Genomic DNA, 16,876 nt, shown 5'->3' with positions numbered 1-16,876 from the left:
TCGCGGAACTGATTCCGAATCGGTTTAATGGATCAGGGTACTCCATAAGAGAAAAAAGGGGGGAAATAAAGAAAAAATGCGATAATTTATTGACGTATGTCATTTATTTATGGAATAAATTATTTTACTAACAATTTTTCTACTTAATTATAAGTTTTTCAAGAAAATTCTGTCAAAACGTGTTTATTTGACAGAACTTTTCAGGAAATTTAAAATAAACAATTGTTCAATAAGTTTCGTCACTGTTCAAAAGTCAATCTGTCAATCCGTTCGTATTTCATGGATGATTCTACGAGTACCGAATGCGTCATTCGAACGATTTTATAATCGATTATTTTCGATTATATCTCTTCACAGATTAACAGCTATGTAAATCATTCGAAATACGACATGATTTGCGTTGTTTTTTGTCTCACATTTCATTGTTTGAAAGTCACTTCGACAACCCGTTCGTTTATTATGAGAGATTCGAAAATAATCGATGATTCTACGAGTACTGAAAGCGCCATTCGAGCGATTTTATAATCGTTTAGCGTACACGGTCGACATGTCGACTTAATCTGTTATGTCTCTACCTAAATTTGAGATCATTTTAGGGAAATTTCGCGAAAAAATTCAAAATTCAAATTAAAAAAAAAATATCGTGAAAATCGGTGCATCCTTTTTATTAACTGGACTTGATTCACGTTGACTGTTACATTAAAAAGAAACTTGGGAAATTATTTACATCGAACAGCCATGTATGCGTATTATAGTGTGAGTGAATAATAAAATTTTTCAAATCAGAAATCGCGTTTCCGATACTGATCGACAAAACTTTTTGAACAACCGGGTATAATATTGCGAGTTACATTTTGGAAGACATTTTTGGAAGACGTATTTTCATATTTATATCACTACATTCCTAACATTTAATATTTGGAAAAAAAATTAATGTAATTAGGTGTCAACACGTTATCACGTGACTGGACTAAAATAAAACTAGAACAATATTTATAATTATAAATTATTGTAAGCCCCTGGTAATATCAAAAGCAATATCGATTTCAAATAATCCCAGATTTGTTCTAGACTTTATATGAATACAATCTTGTATTTAATTATAACATAAATCGAAAACAAAATTATTGTAAGCACCCGGTAACATCGATTTTCATGTTGATATCAGATGTTCTGAGATTTGTTCTAGGTTTGGTTAAAATTGAAATGTTTTTCTTGAGAATGTGTTATCTGAAGTATTTCGAGGGTTTAATTTGGACAATAAAAGGATGAGAAATAGATATTTTCAATTAACAATACGATTGAGTCATCTACAGGGTGAAATTAGCTTATTTTCTTAAAGATATATTGTTGTTTTTATTGGTAAATGAAGCAACTTCGAAAGTGCGTAATTTTAGGTATTTTAAGGGTTGGTTATGGGTATTAAAGGGATGAAAACATGAATTTTCAATTAACAACAGGATTGAGCATTGTACAGGTTGAAATTATTCAATTTTTTTCAAGATGTATTGTTGTTCTGATTGGTGATCGAAGCAACTTGCAAAATAAGTTATTTAAGATATTTTAAGGGTTGATTTTGAATACTAGAGGGGTAAATAACATAAATTATAAAGTACAACAACAATCGAGCCATTAAGAGTAAATTTGACTTGTATTTTTAATGTATTGTTGTTTATATAAATAATTAAAGCAACTTATAAATTGGGTTGTTTTAGATATTTTAAGGGTTGATTTTGAGTATTGGAGGGATGAAAAACAAAAAATTTCTAATTACCATAACAATTGAGCCTTCTGTAGGGTGAAAACGTCCTAAATATTTGTAAAATATTGATACTTGCATAGATATTTGAAACATCTTCAAAATTGGGTTATTTTAGGTATTTTAAGGGTTGATTTTGGATTGTAAAGGGATAAAAAACAAGAATTTTCAATGAACTACACGACTAAGCCATCTACAGGGTGATATTACCTAATTTTTTCAAGATAATTTGTTGTTTGGATTGGTAATCTAAGCAACTTAGAAAATAAGTTATTTTAGGTATTTTATGGGTTTATTTTGAATACTAAAGGGGTAAACAACATAAGTTATAAATTACCACAACAATTGAGCCCTTAATAGGGTAAATTTGACTTTTATTTTATTTGATTTTTAAATAATATTGTTGTTTGTATAAATAATTGAAGCAGCTTATAAATTGGGTTATTTTAGTTATTTTAAGGGTTGGTTTTCGTCGTTAAAGGGATGAAAATTAGAAATTAGAGACTACCATCAAACTTAACTTCTCTAAAAATCAAAATTAATCTCTTTTTCAAATCTAATTACAACTCGATATATAAATAGATGCAAATTTCACTTAGGACATCTTGTATAACAATAATTGATATTAATTCATTCCAAATTACCAATACAAGTATATTTGATGTAAGTATACTCCTCGACGCCGCGATGTGAACCTTCCCTACCAATTCCTGACTCTTTGATACCCCCGAAAGGAGCTTCGACTGTCGAAATGAGTCCCTCGTTAACCCCAATCATCCCTGCTTCCAAATTCCTATTCACCCTAAATATCTGCTTGATATCTTCCGAATAGAAATAAGCTGCCAAACCCCTATCCGTTCCGTTAGCTATATCCAAACTTTCTTCTTCCGTTTTAAACTTAACGATACCAATAACCGGTCCGAATATTTCCTCAGAAAACAACATCGTATTTTTATTAACATCAACGACGACAGTCGGCTCGTAGAATAATTCCCCGATTTTCGGAGCCGGTATACCCCCTATCACGACTTTAGCCCCTTTAGCCACAGCGTCTCCTACTAAATTCGATATTTTTTCAAACTGTGCTCGGTTTATCAAAGGTCCGATTCGTACACCGCTATCGAAACCACAACCGATTTTAAGATCCTTAACTCGATCCACTAATTTCCCCACAAAACTATCATACACTCCTTCTTGTACTAGAAATCTATTAGCCGCTACACAAGCTTGACCGCAGTTTCTAAATTTAGCCGTCACAGCTCCTTCCACCGCTTTATCCACATCAGCTGTGTTGTACACTATAAACGGGGCGTTACCCCCCAATTCCAACCCTAATCGTTTAACACCAGCAGAACATTGCTTATAAAGAATCTTCCCTACTTGAGTGGAACCGGTAAACGAAATACCTGCAACTAAAGAGCTTTCGCATAATAATTTACCTATTTTCGGTGCGTTTTTTCTACCGCTGGTTACAATGTTTAAAACCCCCTTAGGTATTCCGGCTTCTTCTGCTAATTCCAGGAGGGCTAAAGCCGTTAAAGGCGTATCTTCGGCTGGTTTTATCACGCAAGTACAACCAACGGCTAACGCTGGGCTCACTTTTCTTGTTATCATAGCGTGTGGAAAATTCCAAGGGGTTATTAAAGCTGCCACCCCTAAAAAATATCGTTTTACTCCGTATAAAGATCTAATAAATATAATTCTACATACCTATAGGATAATGTTCGACTAGAATTTTTTTTGTCGTAGTAGAACTTTGTATTATTTCACCTCGAACGTTTCTAGCTTGTTCTGAAAACCATTCTACAAAACTGTTACCGTAATTTACTTCTCCTAGGGCTTCGGGAAGTGGTTTTCCAGATTCTAATGTTATGATTTTTGCTAAATTATCGCGGTTTTTTATCAGTAGATTGTACCAGTTTCTTAAAAAATACGAACGTTCTTTTGGTGTTGTGTTTTTCCATGTTTCGAAAGCGTTTGCGGCGGATTCGATTGCTTTTTGAGTGTCTTCGATATCCATATCGGGTACAGTAGAAATAATACTACCGTCAGCTGGATTTAGAACTTCGAAAATTTTGTTACTAGCAGCCGAAATCCATTGGCCATTAATGTACGTCTTGTCGTGTAAAAGATGCATTTTTCTTGTTTGTATCAATAATTTCGTAATTACTTTCCCACTTTTTAGCAACATTTTTTTAAACTTGATAAATAATGAATTTAATACTTAATGTTACAAACTTAACAATCAACACAACATAGTACTCGACAATAAAATGTCATATTATTTAACGTGTGATTCTGCGCGAAATTTAATTTGTTAAACTCAATTGAATAATTTAATTTTTTATTAATAACAACTGCGTCAAAACTTTTAATCTCGAGGGTTTTGAGATTTCTAATATTATAACCTAACTTTTAAATTTGTTAATGTTTTATTATCACTACTTGGTAGGCCACACAAATTACAAACGATCTTCTTTTAAGGTTAAAATATTAGATTCAATTTATAACACAATTGTTTAATTAGATAATATTATCAGTCACAAGTTTTATGCGGTATTTTTATAACATATGACTCAAAAATTGTATGATTCGATAATTATATATTAGAAATAAATATTGTTTTTGGCAAATACCTTGTATGTCTCCGGAATTACATAATCTAGTTCATTGAACGATTTACGAAATTAAAATAACCTCTTTGATCTATAAGATCAAGGTTACTAAAAAAAAACAATAACAAAACCGTAGATATACATATATATAAAAATTATTAGACATTTTTAATATTACATGATACATTTTTGATATAAAAGAAGACCTTGGACGTTTTATAAATATATTTACAACCGTTAACTGATGTAACAATCTCGTGAACGATAAAAATCTGAGTATTATAATGTGCAACAAGGTCAAAAGAACAAATTGAGGGTTAAAACCAAGGACTTCCACTTAACAAAGGATGGTCTACTTAACCAAATCTGTGAGACATTCTTCTGACGTCACAGAATACACGAAATTACCTCTCTTTATAAGATACAAGCCGTATAACAATAAATAATGTGGTTTTTTTCATATAAATCTCTCTTTACTAGGTAAATAAAATATGAATAGGTTCTAAATTTTGAAATAAATTTTAAGCGGATCATAATGGCTACACTTGCTGTAATTTATGACGTCACAAAATTGGATTGTGTGGGATTAATGAAAGTGGATCGTCATTTGTCTTGTGGAAGAATTCTTGGGTTAAAACTGCCATATTTGAAAACGCTTATTGGTGTATACATGACGGTTAACCATAGATGGCGTTAATATTTATTATTTCTATTATCGAACTATATGCAGATGTAATAATAATATGTTTTATAAAATATCCGTTTATAATGGATTATTTTTTTAATTATACGCACTATACTATCAATTAGTATTATTTTCAAAGTTATATGATATAATGAATAGCTGATGCATGCGATGTTATTAAAACCGTGTCTATTTTTATAACATTGACTAATAACGGAATGTTTGAGGTAAAAAATGTGCCGGAAAACTCGAGATGTACATTTTTCTCATACTAAAAGACAAACAAAGTCACAATAATGTGAAAATTTTTATAACAAAACTTTCCCATTAAAATCCAGACGAAATATAAACATAACCTAATATTCCTAATTATTTAAAAATCTCTGTTGCGTAAAAATAAAATTGTAGTGAATCACTTTTTAATTAAATTAACACAACACTGCGTAAATATAATTCGAAGGGTTATTCAATTTAATAATAAATCTGTCGATGATTTAGTTTAATTTTCGTTTACCTGAGTTCGTGTTCACTTTGTACATGTTCAGTACTTTTTTGTGCCTGTAATTTCTGATAAATTTGTTTCCACATTATATCTTCCATTTCCATATCCATTTTTTTACAAACGCCGAACACTAATAATAAAAAAAGTACGCGGAAACAGAAATTTGTTTCTACACAAATTTATAGACAAATTTTTCCAACTGACCGATTTCACAATTACCACATAGTAGACTAACATAAATTGTGAGTCATTTGTACTAGGAGAAACATGAATAAACTGTATTTTTGTTTCAAAGAATAAATCTGTCATACCAAACATAAATCTCACGGCCTTGTAAAGACTCCGTGGAGGTGTAATCCATATTTATCGTATAATACAAGAATACTATCCAAACAAGAATACGAGGGTTATAAGCATAGAGATATTACATATATTGGTAATATCTCTATGGTTATAAGATATAAGTTATGAGAAAGTAGCTGGTTTAGATTGATTAAATTTGTATGTCAATTGAATTAGTTTATTTTAGTTCGATTGCTTTTACCAGTAGATTTTAATATTCTATTTGTACGCGTTGTTGCCAGATTTTCATATTTTACCACCACTAATTAATTAGTAATACTATACCTATTGTTTTGTATTTATAACTACTATAAGTACAAAACATAATTGTTACGCTAAGAGATTTATTATTTATTCTAAAAACATCCAAATAACTAATGAGATGTAAAATTGTAAAATAAACGGTCTATTGTATAACTAATTCAAGTTGAAAGCATAGACAAATTGCGATTGTACGAATGACGTCATTAATGATAATAGTTTAAACAATCTTATATATTAGGAATTTACAGGAAATGTTTTTCATAAAAAAATATGTACGCGTATATATAATTAGTATTATTATAAAATGCGAAATATTTCGACATTTGTTAATGAAAGTTGTTAACGTATTTGCTTGGGACATATAAAAAGGTTGAATAGATAAGTTTTTAAATAAAAAACCAATGTCGAAATAAGCAAACCGATGAAATGAACATTTTTAAAAATTTTTTTTATTTAATTTGATTTTGAATACCTTAATATTTCCGTTAAATAAATTTGTTCCAATTCATGTTTTCACAACACAATCACGAAACACACAAGATTATTAAAATAAAAGATATTGACTTAAAGAACATTTGACACAGCAAAAAAGGCGGTATACTAAAAAAAAAAGAAGAAAAACAGGAAAAAGGTGTTAACGTATTTGTTTGGGACATATAAAAAGGTTGAATATATAAGTTTCTAAATAAAAAACCAATGTCGAAATAAACAAAGTGATGAAGTGAACACTTTTCAAAATAATTTGATTTTATATACCTTAAAATTCCCGTTAAATAAATTTGTTGCAATTCATGTTTTCATAACACAATCACGAAACACACACAAGATGATAAAAGTAAACGATATTGACATAGAAAACATTTGAAACAGCAAAAAAGGCGGTATACTAAAAAAAAGAAGAAAAGAGGGAAAAGCTGTTAACATTTAAGAATACTCTTGAGAATGTCTAGTAGTTTCATCTCGTGTATATTAGAAAAAGTGTTAAACGTGGTAAAATAGTTTGAATTCAAATAGAAGTTATAAATCATTTAATTTTATGATTTTTGAAACGTGAAACTTGTGGATTTAGTGATGATTGACGATATAATTTAGGTATGTTTGACCTTAACTAACCTTTCGTTTTGAAAATCTGTAGATTTTTGTTTCTGAAATACGCGGTAGAGTTGTGGCCACATTTTCTTTACCACTCACAAAGAATATAACGTTTCAATTTCGATGTTACTTTAAGATTAACACACAATACACAACAATTTCCACATAATTTCCTGAATATTCTACATAACGATAACAAGTATCTAATTATATTATAGAGTACGGCTCAGTACTGCAACTGAGATTATATTTGACGCTAATATAACATTTTAAAAGACTTGAGTAAATAATTAACATGTTTATTTAGCGTCTAGAAGGGGAATTCCAAGATTTTAATTCATACATTAAACCCCAGGATTTGATTGTTTTGAAATTAACTTGTATCCAGATTGCGTAATAACTCAGACAGAACAAACAAAACAAAAAATTCTTATTTCTTTATTAAATTAATGGTAAAAGTTACATTGTTCGAATTTTGCTGTTGAAACCAGTTGGAAAATTATAAAAAGACCATAAAAAAAGGTATACCAGAGGTTTCAAAACTATTCTTGATCAAAGACGAAAGTTTACGTAAAGTATCCCTTAGGTACTTGGGTATTACTAATATATATATATATATATATATATATATATATATATATATATATATATATATATATATATATATATATATATATATAGAGTGTTGAAAGAACAACAGATGAAACATAGGAATGGTAATAAAAACTCGTTAATTTTAACTAACTAACATCCAAACCTCCAATGAGGAGGCTTACGTCGAATCTACAATAATGATGTTGTTAGACTGAGGAATGGTTAGGTTAAGTTCACTTTAACTTCATTTGAAACAAGTTATTCGGAATTGAAAACGATGTTTTGTAATATACAATCAGAAACAAAAGAATTTTTAATTTTTTTTCGATACATGTCGTACATACATTCCGTCCCACTCTACTACTTCGCCATTTTGAAATACATCAAAAAATGACGAGGCTTACTTAATAAAAAATTAGTTTGACAGAGGATTCGAACGTTATAACCGATTGTTCTGATTGTGATTTGAATGTAGTTCGTAATCATTTTGATCACGTTTTCATCGCGTGTTGCTGTGCTTGGACATTATTTTCATCGTCTTTGTTGATATTTGGCAAAATTTTTTGATCTAATTCTTTTGAAAAGTAAATTACGTGTTATATTAATGATGGCTGTTACATACAATACACCTTGTATACGTCTTGTTGTTATCTTCTTTGTTTTAAAATTATCTTAAATCGTATAAGAAATTATACTGACCTTTCATTTTCTAATTCACCCGATTTTTGTGATTTCATTTGAAAAGCTTTTCAGAAGCACTGGTTTAAATATTCAATGTTTCGTTTTAATAACGAATCGTTCGAAAAAAGTGATTTAAATATAGCACAGACTCCGAAACAGATTTAAACAATAAGAGTTGTGAAAAATAATACTTGTCGTTACGTCGGATTAAATTCATATCAAAAATAGTATATTCTTTAAATAGAGAATTTAAATATAATTATTTATCAAATTTTATCCAATTATATTATTACCTTGAAAAGTGGTTGTATGAATTGTGCTATGATTGGGATATTTTGAGATAAAAAAGAAGAAAAAATGAATATTGGTCGATAAGAACGGAAATACATAAATAACTCGGGATCAATGTAATTGAATATACAGTGGGGTGTTAAAGTAAAATTATAAACATAATTATTGATAAAAATTATGATAATGCCACTTTTTATAGTAATTATTTAATATAAAAAGTCGTAAAGCGTGAGTTTAATTCACTAGAATCTTATATTAAGAGCTAAAGCAATAATTTTTAGAGTAACAATAAGTACTTTCTGAGTGTTTTCCATAGACGACAGGGCCGGTTTAAGATTTATAAGGTCCGGGATTAGAATAATAACGGTGCCTACATAAGGAATTCAGAAACCCGGAAAAATTAAAACAATAATATCAATACGTTACATTTGTGGTATCAACACATCAAAAAATACAGAATGTTTTTCAAATGATGTAGCCCGGGGCTATTATAGCCCCCCCAAGACTCTAGCTTAATCACTGTTTATTGTAGGTTACGAAAAAGGGTTTTATTATAAAAATTATTCTACATTCGAATGCTTCCTTTCAATATACTCCCCTCTCCTCGCCACACACCTTTCCATACGTTTTTTCCAATGATCGAAGCAGTGCTGGAAGTCTTCTTTGGTGAGTGCCTTTAGTTTTTTACTTTACCGCTTCCATCGACTCAATTCGGAAACAAAAAAAGTCACACGGTGCCGAATCTGGAGAGTACGGCTTACCGACCAAATACTGTTTCACAGGTAACGCGTTATGGACAGGTGCGTTGTCCTGGTGCAAAATCGGATCGTTTTTTACGAACTCGTTTTAGCAGCGTTGCAAAAATGAGTTTGAGCTTCTGGAACCCATTCAGTCATCAAGATACGGTTAATGCCGAAACAAAAACGATCAGTATTACCATGAATTTTGATTTGCTATTTCGGCCTTCACTAAACCGATTTCAGCACTCAAAAACACTCGCACGAGATAGAGAATTGTCCCCATAGGGCTCTTGCAACAATTTATAGTACTAAATTGGTTTTTTTTTTCAATTTATACCACAACAGCACAAATACTATAATAGTGAGACGTGCATAGATAAAATATCTAGATATCCAACACGTCTAGGGCGCCCTCTAGGCGGGCTGTTTCGTTATTTAATAGCCAGACCTCGTATATCAAATTAAAATGTGTATTTATCTCACAAACAACGAAAGAAATTGAATAGATAAATATAAAAAATCGATCTAAAAAAGTTTTAAAAGCGTTTTTTAAACCATAATTCCAATTTTAATGATATTAAATATATTATATGGCACGAACCTTTCGATATAACTCGATTTCCGTTTCTTTAATTGGAAATATACAATTTTCCACAAATCCTTTTTCATATTATTAACTAAATAATCAAAATATATGCGCGATCTTTCACTATGTATAAATTTATTCGAAAAACCTCACGACCGTTGATAAGAGACTGATCTAATCTCATTAAAAACATAAGTTGTAGTATATAAATCAACTTAACTACTAATAAATTATTTATATTATTTATTTATATATTAACAATAAACTGCTAATAACAATTTACTATTTAAAATTTGCTGTGTTTTTAATCCTTAAAAGTGTTTTGACATTATCTTAATCATTTTCTTAGCTAAAATCTTCTAAAGTTTTTGCTTAATAGTGTAGATATTTTCTTCAAACATTTTATTTTATTTTTCAACCTCAAACGTGTGTACATCCAAAGAAAAATCCGTGATTTGAATGGCCTCGTCTAAACAAAAAGAGCCAGGCCAATGCTGGCTAGTCTGCAGGACCGGCTTTGTTAAAATCTGCTAACTGTTTTAGACGATCGATAAAACGTTTTAGATTTCAAGTTAGGTGTGTTCTTGTGCATTAATCTGTTTTATCCAACATTCGATTTCAAGTCATTAATACCAAACCGCGTCTCAACTTCAATGATTAATATTTCTGTATAAAACACGCCGGTCAATGTCGTTCGTGTAGAATGGCCTTAATACTAAAGTTATGAATGGCGGTCGTGCATGTCTTAAACATCTAAAAATTTTGTAAACTGTGTGGTTTTTATTGTTAATTTTATATATTCTATTCTGTATTATAAATTTAGTTCGGTTCTGTCTTAAATACTGGTTTAAATTAGTTTGTTCAATGACATCAATGACTTATCATTTTATTACTTAATTGGATTACGATATGACACATTTTTCTTTGAATTCCAGGTATTTATTACATTTTTAATTGAATATATAAATAAATAATTATAAATTATGAAAATTAATCAAGATTTAATTTTTAAAATGCAATTTTTGTACGGGCTTACAAAATTATTATAAAAATCGGTATTCATAAAATAAATTGATACAATTTTTTAATTAATGACGTACCTTTTAATTTTTCTAATTTTCTTAATGATTGTACCAACGTAAACCATTTTTTTTATACAAATGTCCACGCACTTATATTGAAACTGATCATTTAAACAAGTTAAAATTTATTTATAATTATTAAAGAATCTTATTTATCGAGTCCGGATACTCGAATTATTATAAATAAACAAATCGAAATGTGGTTATTTACCCATGTATATATAATATTTAAAAACCCTCGCGAAAACTACTTAATATCAAGTGTTATCTAATGGTCAAGCTGGTGAATATAATTTAGTCTGTGGTCATCGGTATTTCCCCTATACATACTTCGTAAAATTGTCTAGAATATTCTAGAAACGTCGATTTTTAGTCTAGAACAATTGGTCGAATGTAGAATGTTTCAGTTTTAATATGAATACCACGAAAACTTTCTAGAAAAGTCGTTTTTGGGTCTAAAACCTTTGGACCAATATGAAATGTTCAAATTTCATTATGAATATTCCGTAAAATTCTCTAGAATCTTCTAGAAAAATTTCTAGAATCTTCTAGAAACTATTACGTTCCGAGCCTCAGCTAACTCTTACTGTCCTTCTATCATGATTTTTGTCTGATTGTGAATCACTTTAGGCACCCATCGAATGCTAACTTTCAAAATTGTGGTTCGCCAATCGATGACTTTTCCCCCCATCGAAACTAATTCGGAATCAAACCCTTGAACGAAAAGCTATTCGTCTTTTAATAAGTCACGTGACTGATATACAGATGGCGCTGCTATTGTCAAATACATATGACGTTTATGAAGTACCAGCGTTCAAAAAACTATGTGTCAAATTTAATGACATTTCGGTTAATCATAAACAAATGAAAAATTCAAACAATTTCTAGTGTTGATTGATTTATGCACTTACCTCAAATCGCATACAGGGTGTATTTTTCTCTTTCTCCATCGTAACATCCAAGAAATTTCAACTCTATCTCTCTTGTCGTATAAACGATTTTTTCGAAAATTCATACGTTCATAAATACTGACTGTTTGAATTTTATTCTTCATATTTTTAACAATTTTCACATTTTCTAGACGTTTCCAATACCTGACGAGAACAAACAATTTTCGAATTTTTGTGAAACAACAAAGAAACGCGTGAATTGATGTTGAAATAAGATACGGTTCAAAAAGAGGCAGGAATCACAGTGAATGGTCAAGGTATACAATAAATACGTGTGCGTGTTTTACTCACTTTTCTACACATTCATTTTTCGTATTCACGGTTTTTTTCGAGTATTTTTCGATATTTTTATCTCGTCTCTTCGAAAAAGGACGTTGATGACTTTTGATTCTACGTCGTTTGATATCGCTTCTCTCGAAGACGATTTCGTTTTCTTCGCGTAAAAGTCTTAAAGCTTCGATTCCTCTCGAAAGACAAAATATCTCTTGATGCATATCTCATAAATATATTCGCTAAAAACATATATATATATATATACAGAGTGGAAACAAAGTCTTTTAGTAAATAGGACTACAAGTATTCTTACATACCGAGTTAGCAAATAAGAATTTTTGGTTTTGAACAATTATTCGGATGTAGAATGTCTCAATTTTAATATGAATACCTCGAAAACTTTCTAGAATCTTCTAGAAACGTAGATTTTTGGTTAAGAACCTTTGGACGAATATAAAATGTTTGAATTTCAATACGAATTCTCTAGAATTTTATAGAAACATCGATTTTTGGTATAGAACAATTAGTCGAATGTAGATTGTTTCAATTTTAATATGATTACCTCGAAAACTTTCTAGAATCTTCTAGAAACGTCGATTTTTGGTTAAGAACCTTTGGACGAATATAAAATGTTCGAATTTCAATACGAATTCTCTAGAATTTTATAGAAACATCGATTTTTAGTCTAGAACAATTAGTCAAATGTAGAATGTTTCAATTTTAATATGAATACCTCGAAAACTTTCTAGAATCTTCTAGAAACGTAGATTTTTGGTTAAGAACCTTTGGACGAATATGAATTGTTCAAAATTCATTATGAATATTTTGTGAAATTCTCGAGAATCTTCTAGAAACGTCGTTTTTTCGTTAAGATCCTTTGGACGAATATAAAATGTTCGAATTTCAATACGAATTCTCTAGAATTTTATAGAAACATCGATTTTTAGTCTAGAACAATTAGTCGAATGTAGATTGTTTCAATTTTAATATGAATACCTAGAAACGTCGTTTTTGGGTCTAAAACCTTTGGACGAAAATGAAATGTTCCAATTTCAATATGAATACTTCATAAAATTCTCTAAATCCTCTAGAAACGTCGATTTTTGATTGAGATCCTTTGGACGAATATAAAATGTTCGAATTTCAATACGAATTCTCTAGAATTTTATAGAAACATCGATTTTTAGTCTAGAACAATTAGTCAAATGTAGAATGTTTCAATTTTAATATGAATACGTCGAAAACTTTCTAGAATCTTTTAGAAACGTAGATTTTTGGTTAAGAACCTTTGGACGAATATAAAATGTTCTAATTTTAATACGAATTCTCTAGAATCTACTGGAAACATCAATTTTTAGTCTAGAACAATTAGTCGATTGTAGAATGTTTCAATTTCAATATGAATACCTCGAAAATTTCTAGAATTTTCTAGAAAAGTCGTTTGTGGGTCTAAAACCTCTGGACAAATATAAAATGTACGAATTTGAATTTGAATACCTCGAAAAATTTCTAGAAGCGTCGACTTTTAGTTTAGAACAGCTGTATATGTAAAATAACAAAAACATTTTTACGCATTTCACTTCGTTAGCCTGCAAGACGTTCGAACAAAAATTCCCGCCATTTACACATTTCTCAAGATATCTCTGAACAGAAAAAAGATATCGACAAGCGGTTTGAGCTATCTTAATGTTTAATTAGCAATTACGCAACCATATTAAAATTGATATAAATATTTAATGATACTCACTTCAACTGAAACACTAAAAAACATCCTGCACTTGATTATTCAATCTGTATCACTTTTGAATGAAGAATAATCACAGTAGTTGTTGATGGGTTCGGTCGATAATGTTTAAAAAAAAATTGTGGACTTTAACAAAGCCATTTCCGCTAGGCACGTCTCTTCATTTTATTTTTTTCAAACAATGCTTGTATTACATGTACTTTATTGTGGAAAATGGAGCGATCGTGTTGGTTTGAAATAGTGATGGGGCAGGAAGAATGGCCTTGTACGTAAAATACTTCGAGTGTAGAAATAGCGATGTCAATGACTCTTGTTTTTGTTGATAACATTATCTAGGGCTCTGTGTATTACGGTTATTTTCGTATTTACATTTAATTCAGAAATTGTTGACGTAATATCTAATCATTTCTTTCTATAGTATACGAGGAAATTAAGAATCGAATAATTTTAGTCTATTTAGAGGTAATGTAAATTTACGTACAGCCGATAAAAAAGGTAGTAAAAACAAAATATTTACTAATTCACTTAGTTTATTATTATCAATCATATAAAATTATTAAACTAGATTAATATTATTAATTGATAATTAATATAATTAATTAATTATTATAATATTATAATTTTCTTTTAATCAATTCAATTATATTCAGAATATCTCATTTTTATTTATTTAATGTCTTGAACGCCATCTAGGTATTGTTCCCTTAGTCTAGAAATCAATATTATGCAATAAGGAATCTGCAAAAATATTTACTAATTAACTTATTTTATTATTATCAATCATATAAAATTAACAAATCTAGATTGATATTACATATTATTATTATCCACGCTAATTTTCTTTTAATCAATGCAATTATATTCTGAATATTTCAATTTGATCTATTAAATGTCTTGAACGCCATTTAGGTATCGTTCCACTAGTCTAGAAATCAATACTATGCAATAACGAATCTGCAAAAATGTTAAAAGCATTCTATTTGTAAGAAGTTAATAATTTTTTCGATTTTGCCAATAAGTTTCTCATTGTAATCATCAACTTATAATATTATTTTAATTATATGAATGTGAATAAAATTGAACATTATTTAATACTTGTAGCGCCATCTAGTCATTCGTATCCAATATAATAGATGTGTTGATAAAGAAGAGTACAATCGATAAAGAAGGTATTGGAAAAATCAAAATTAATCATTTTTGTTAATTATAATATATTTCAAAATGTATAAATGTTTCGAAACGACATTAAATAAAACAAAAAAAATGTAAAATATTATTATAGTAAATATATCAATATTGAAATCAAATCATTTAATGTTTACGTCACCATCTAGAGTTTATTTCGGTAATCTAAACACATTCCCAAACTAATTAATATGAAAATAGAATAAAAATTTAACAATATGGAATAAAATAATAATAATAATTTTAATAGTGTCCATAAATTCTTTATTTAATCATATTTAGGTATGATATTCTGAATTAAATCTGATTTAATATTCACAGCGCCGTCTAGTTTCTAGTAGCTGAATTCACCACGTAAAATATTAAAGAAAATTAATCACGATTTTTAGACGTCACTAATTTAAGAATACTTATTTTTTTTATTTTATAAATTGATTTCATCATTATGAATTAATTATTTATCGTCATTTCAAAATCAAATTCGGTATTTTAATTAGTCATTGTGATTAATAATTTTCAATTTAGAATATTGAGTTTTACACCACGCCATCTATTCATTGTTACTTGAACTTATAATAATTCCATCTAATTAAATAAATTTAAAGATGCCTGTAAGAAGCAGTTCGAGAATATTTTTGTTTATATAGTATAGATGGCATTAATGATAGATGGAATGAAATGATAGATATTTGAATAATTTTTAAAACTTAAGATCATATTCAGAGTCGTGTGGTAATTTATAACTGTTTATATATAATTTTTATTGTATAATTTTTATTCGCTATCAATTCTCGTTAAAGTAGAATTTTAATTTATATTCCTGCTTATTGTCGTCGTATCCTGCATATATCAAAATGGAGTAAAATCAAATATAGCAGCATTAAAAAAAGAATTTTCAAATTACACGCCCCAATCGACGTTAATACATTGTCGCACAAGGGAATTTAAACGCAACACAAATTAAAGCTAATTTTTTCCAGTTCAATGAAAGATGATTACTTTTCGAGTTGATTCTTTGATATTTAAAAAGCCATCAACGGTTAAAAGTGCGCAATTTTTATTTCTAAATATACGACTTTGCGAAAAATATTTATAAAGACGACGGAACACTGCTAAAAATTAAACGTAACATTTCTAACCTATAATTCAACTGTCAATAAAACGGTTACGTTCATAGATTAATCGAAAGCTTAGAGGTTTTTATATAATTTTGACACAAAAGTTAAATTAACGTAAACGATTTATTTTTTGTCTATTATTACCTAAAAGTAAAGTACGTCGGGACTAGAAGCAATATATGGGTAAAAAAAAATAATAAATTACTTCTGGTAAATTGCATTTCACACTTGTTCGTGTAATAATCCAATAGCAATGGTGTTTAATGGTCGACCTGAGGCATTTTGGCCGCCATTAACAAGTTCCGCCGAGTTATGATTGGGTGACAAGCAACTGATTGATGACGGCCGACGCGTAATTACACTCGACCTTCAT

General features: G+C 29.2%; 2 protein-coding genes across 6 annotated transcripts in view; both read right to left on the bottom strand.

Annotated features, from left to right (window-relative positions):
- LOC130900891 (protein unc-13 homolog 4B) overlaps nt 1-10,363 on the bottom strand; it is a 32,544-nt gene extending 22,181 nt beyond the window's left edge. Inside the window, exon 1 of one of the 5 annotated variants that reach the window (XM_057811822.1) lies at nt 10,167-10,363. In XM_057811822.1, the coding sequence (XP_057667805.1) occupies nt 10,167-10,234 (68 nt within the window). In that variant the 5' untranslated portion in view covers nt 10,235-10,363. Of the gene's footprint in view, nt 1-3,198; nt 3,322-5,573; nt 5,911-7,280; nt 7,583-8,552; nt 8,668-10,166 lie in introns of those variants that run through there. The other 4 variants (XM_057811824.1, XM_057811823.1, XM_057811821.1 and 1 more) reach the window with 4 other exon arrangements.
- Nucleotides 86-5,580, bottom strand: LOC130900893 (glutarate-semialdehyde dehydrogenase). The gene is made up of 2 exons (XM_057811830.1): nt 3,470-5,580; nt 86-3,414 (listed from the first exon to the last, which is right to left on the bottom strand). The coding sequence occupies exons 1-2, from the start codon at nt 3,948-3,950 to the stop codon at nt 2,390-2,392; spliced, it is 1,506 nt and encodes a 501-aa protein (XP_057667813.1). The 5' UTR covers nt 3,951-5,580; the 3' UTR covers nt 86-2,389.
- Nucleotides 10,364-16,876: the final 6,513 nt, after the last annotated feature.

Source organism: Diorhabda carinulata, chromosome X (genome assembly GCF_026250575.1).
Source record: "Diorhabda carinulata isolate Delta chromosome X, icDioCari1.1, whole genome shotgun sequence".
In the NCBI taxonomy this organism is placed as follows: Eukaryota; Metazoa; Arthropoda; class Insecta; order Coleoptera; family Chrysomelidae; genus Diorhabda; species Diorhabda carinulata.
Note: the sequence above shows the minus strand (reverse complement) of the source record. Positions and strands in the feature narration are given on the sequence as shown.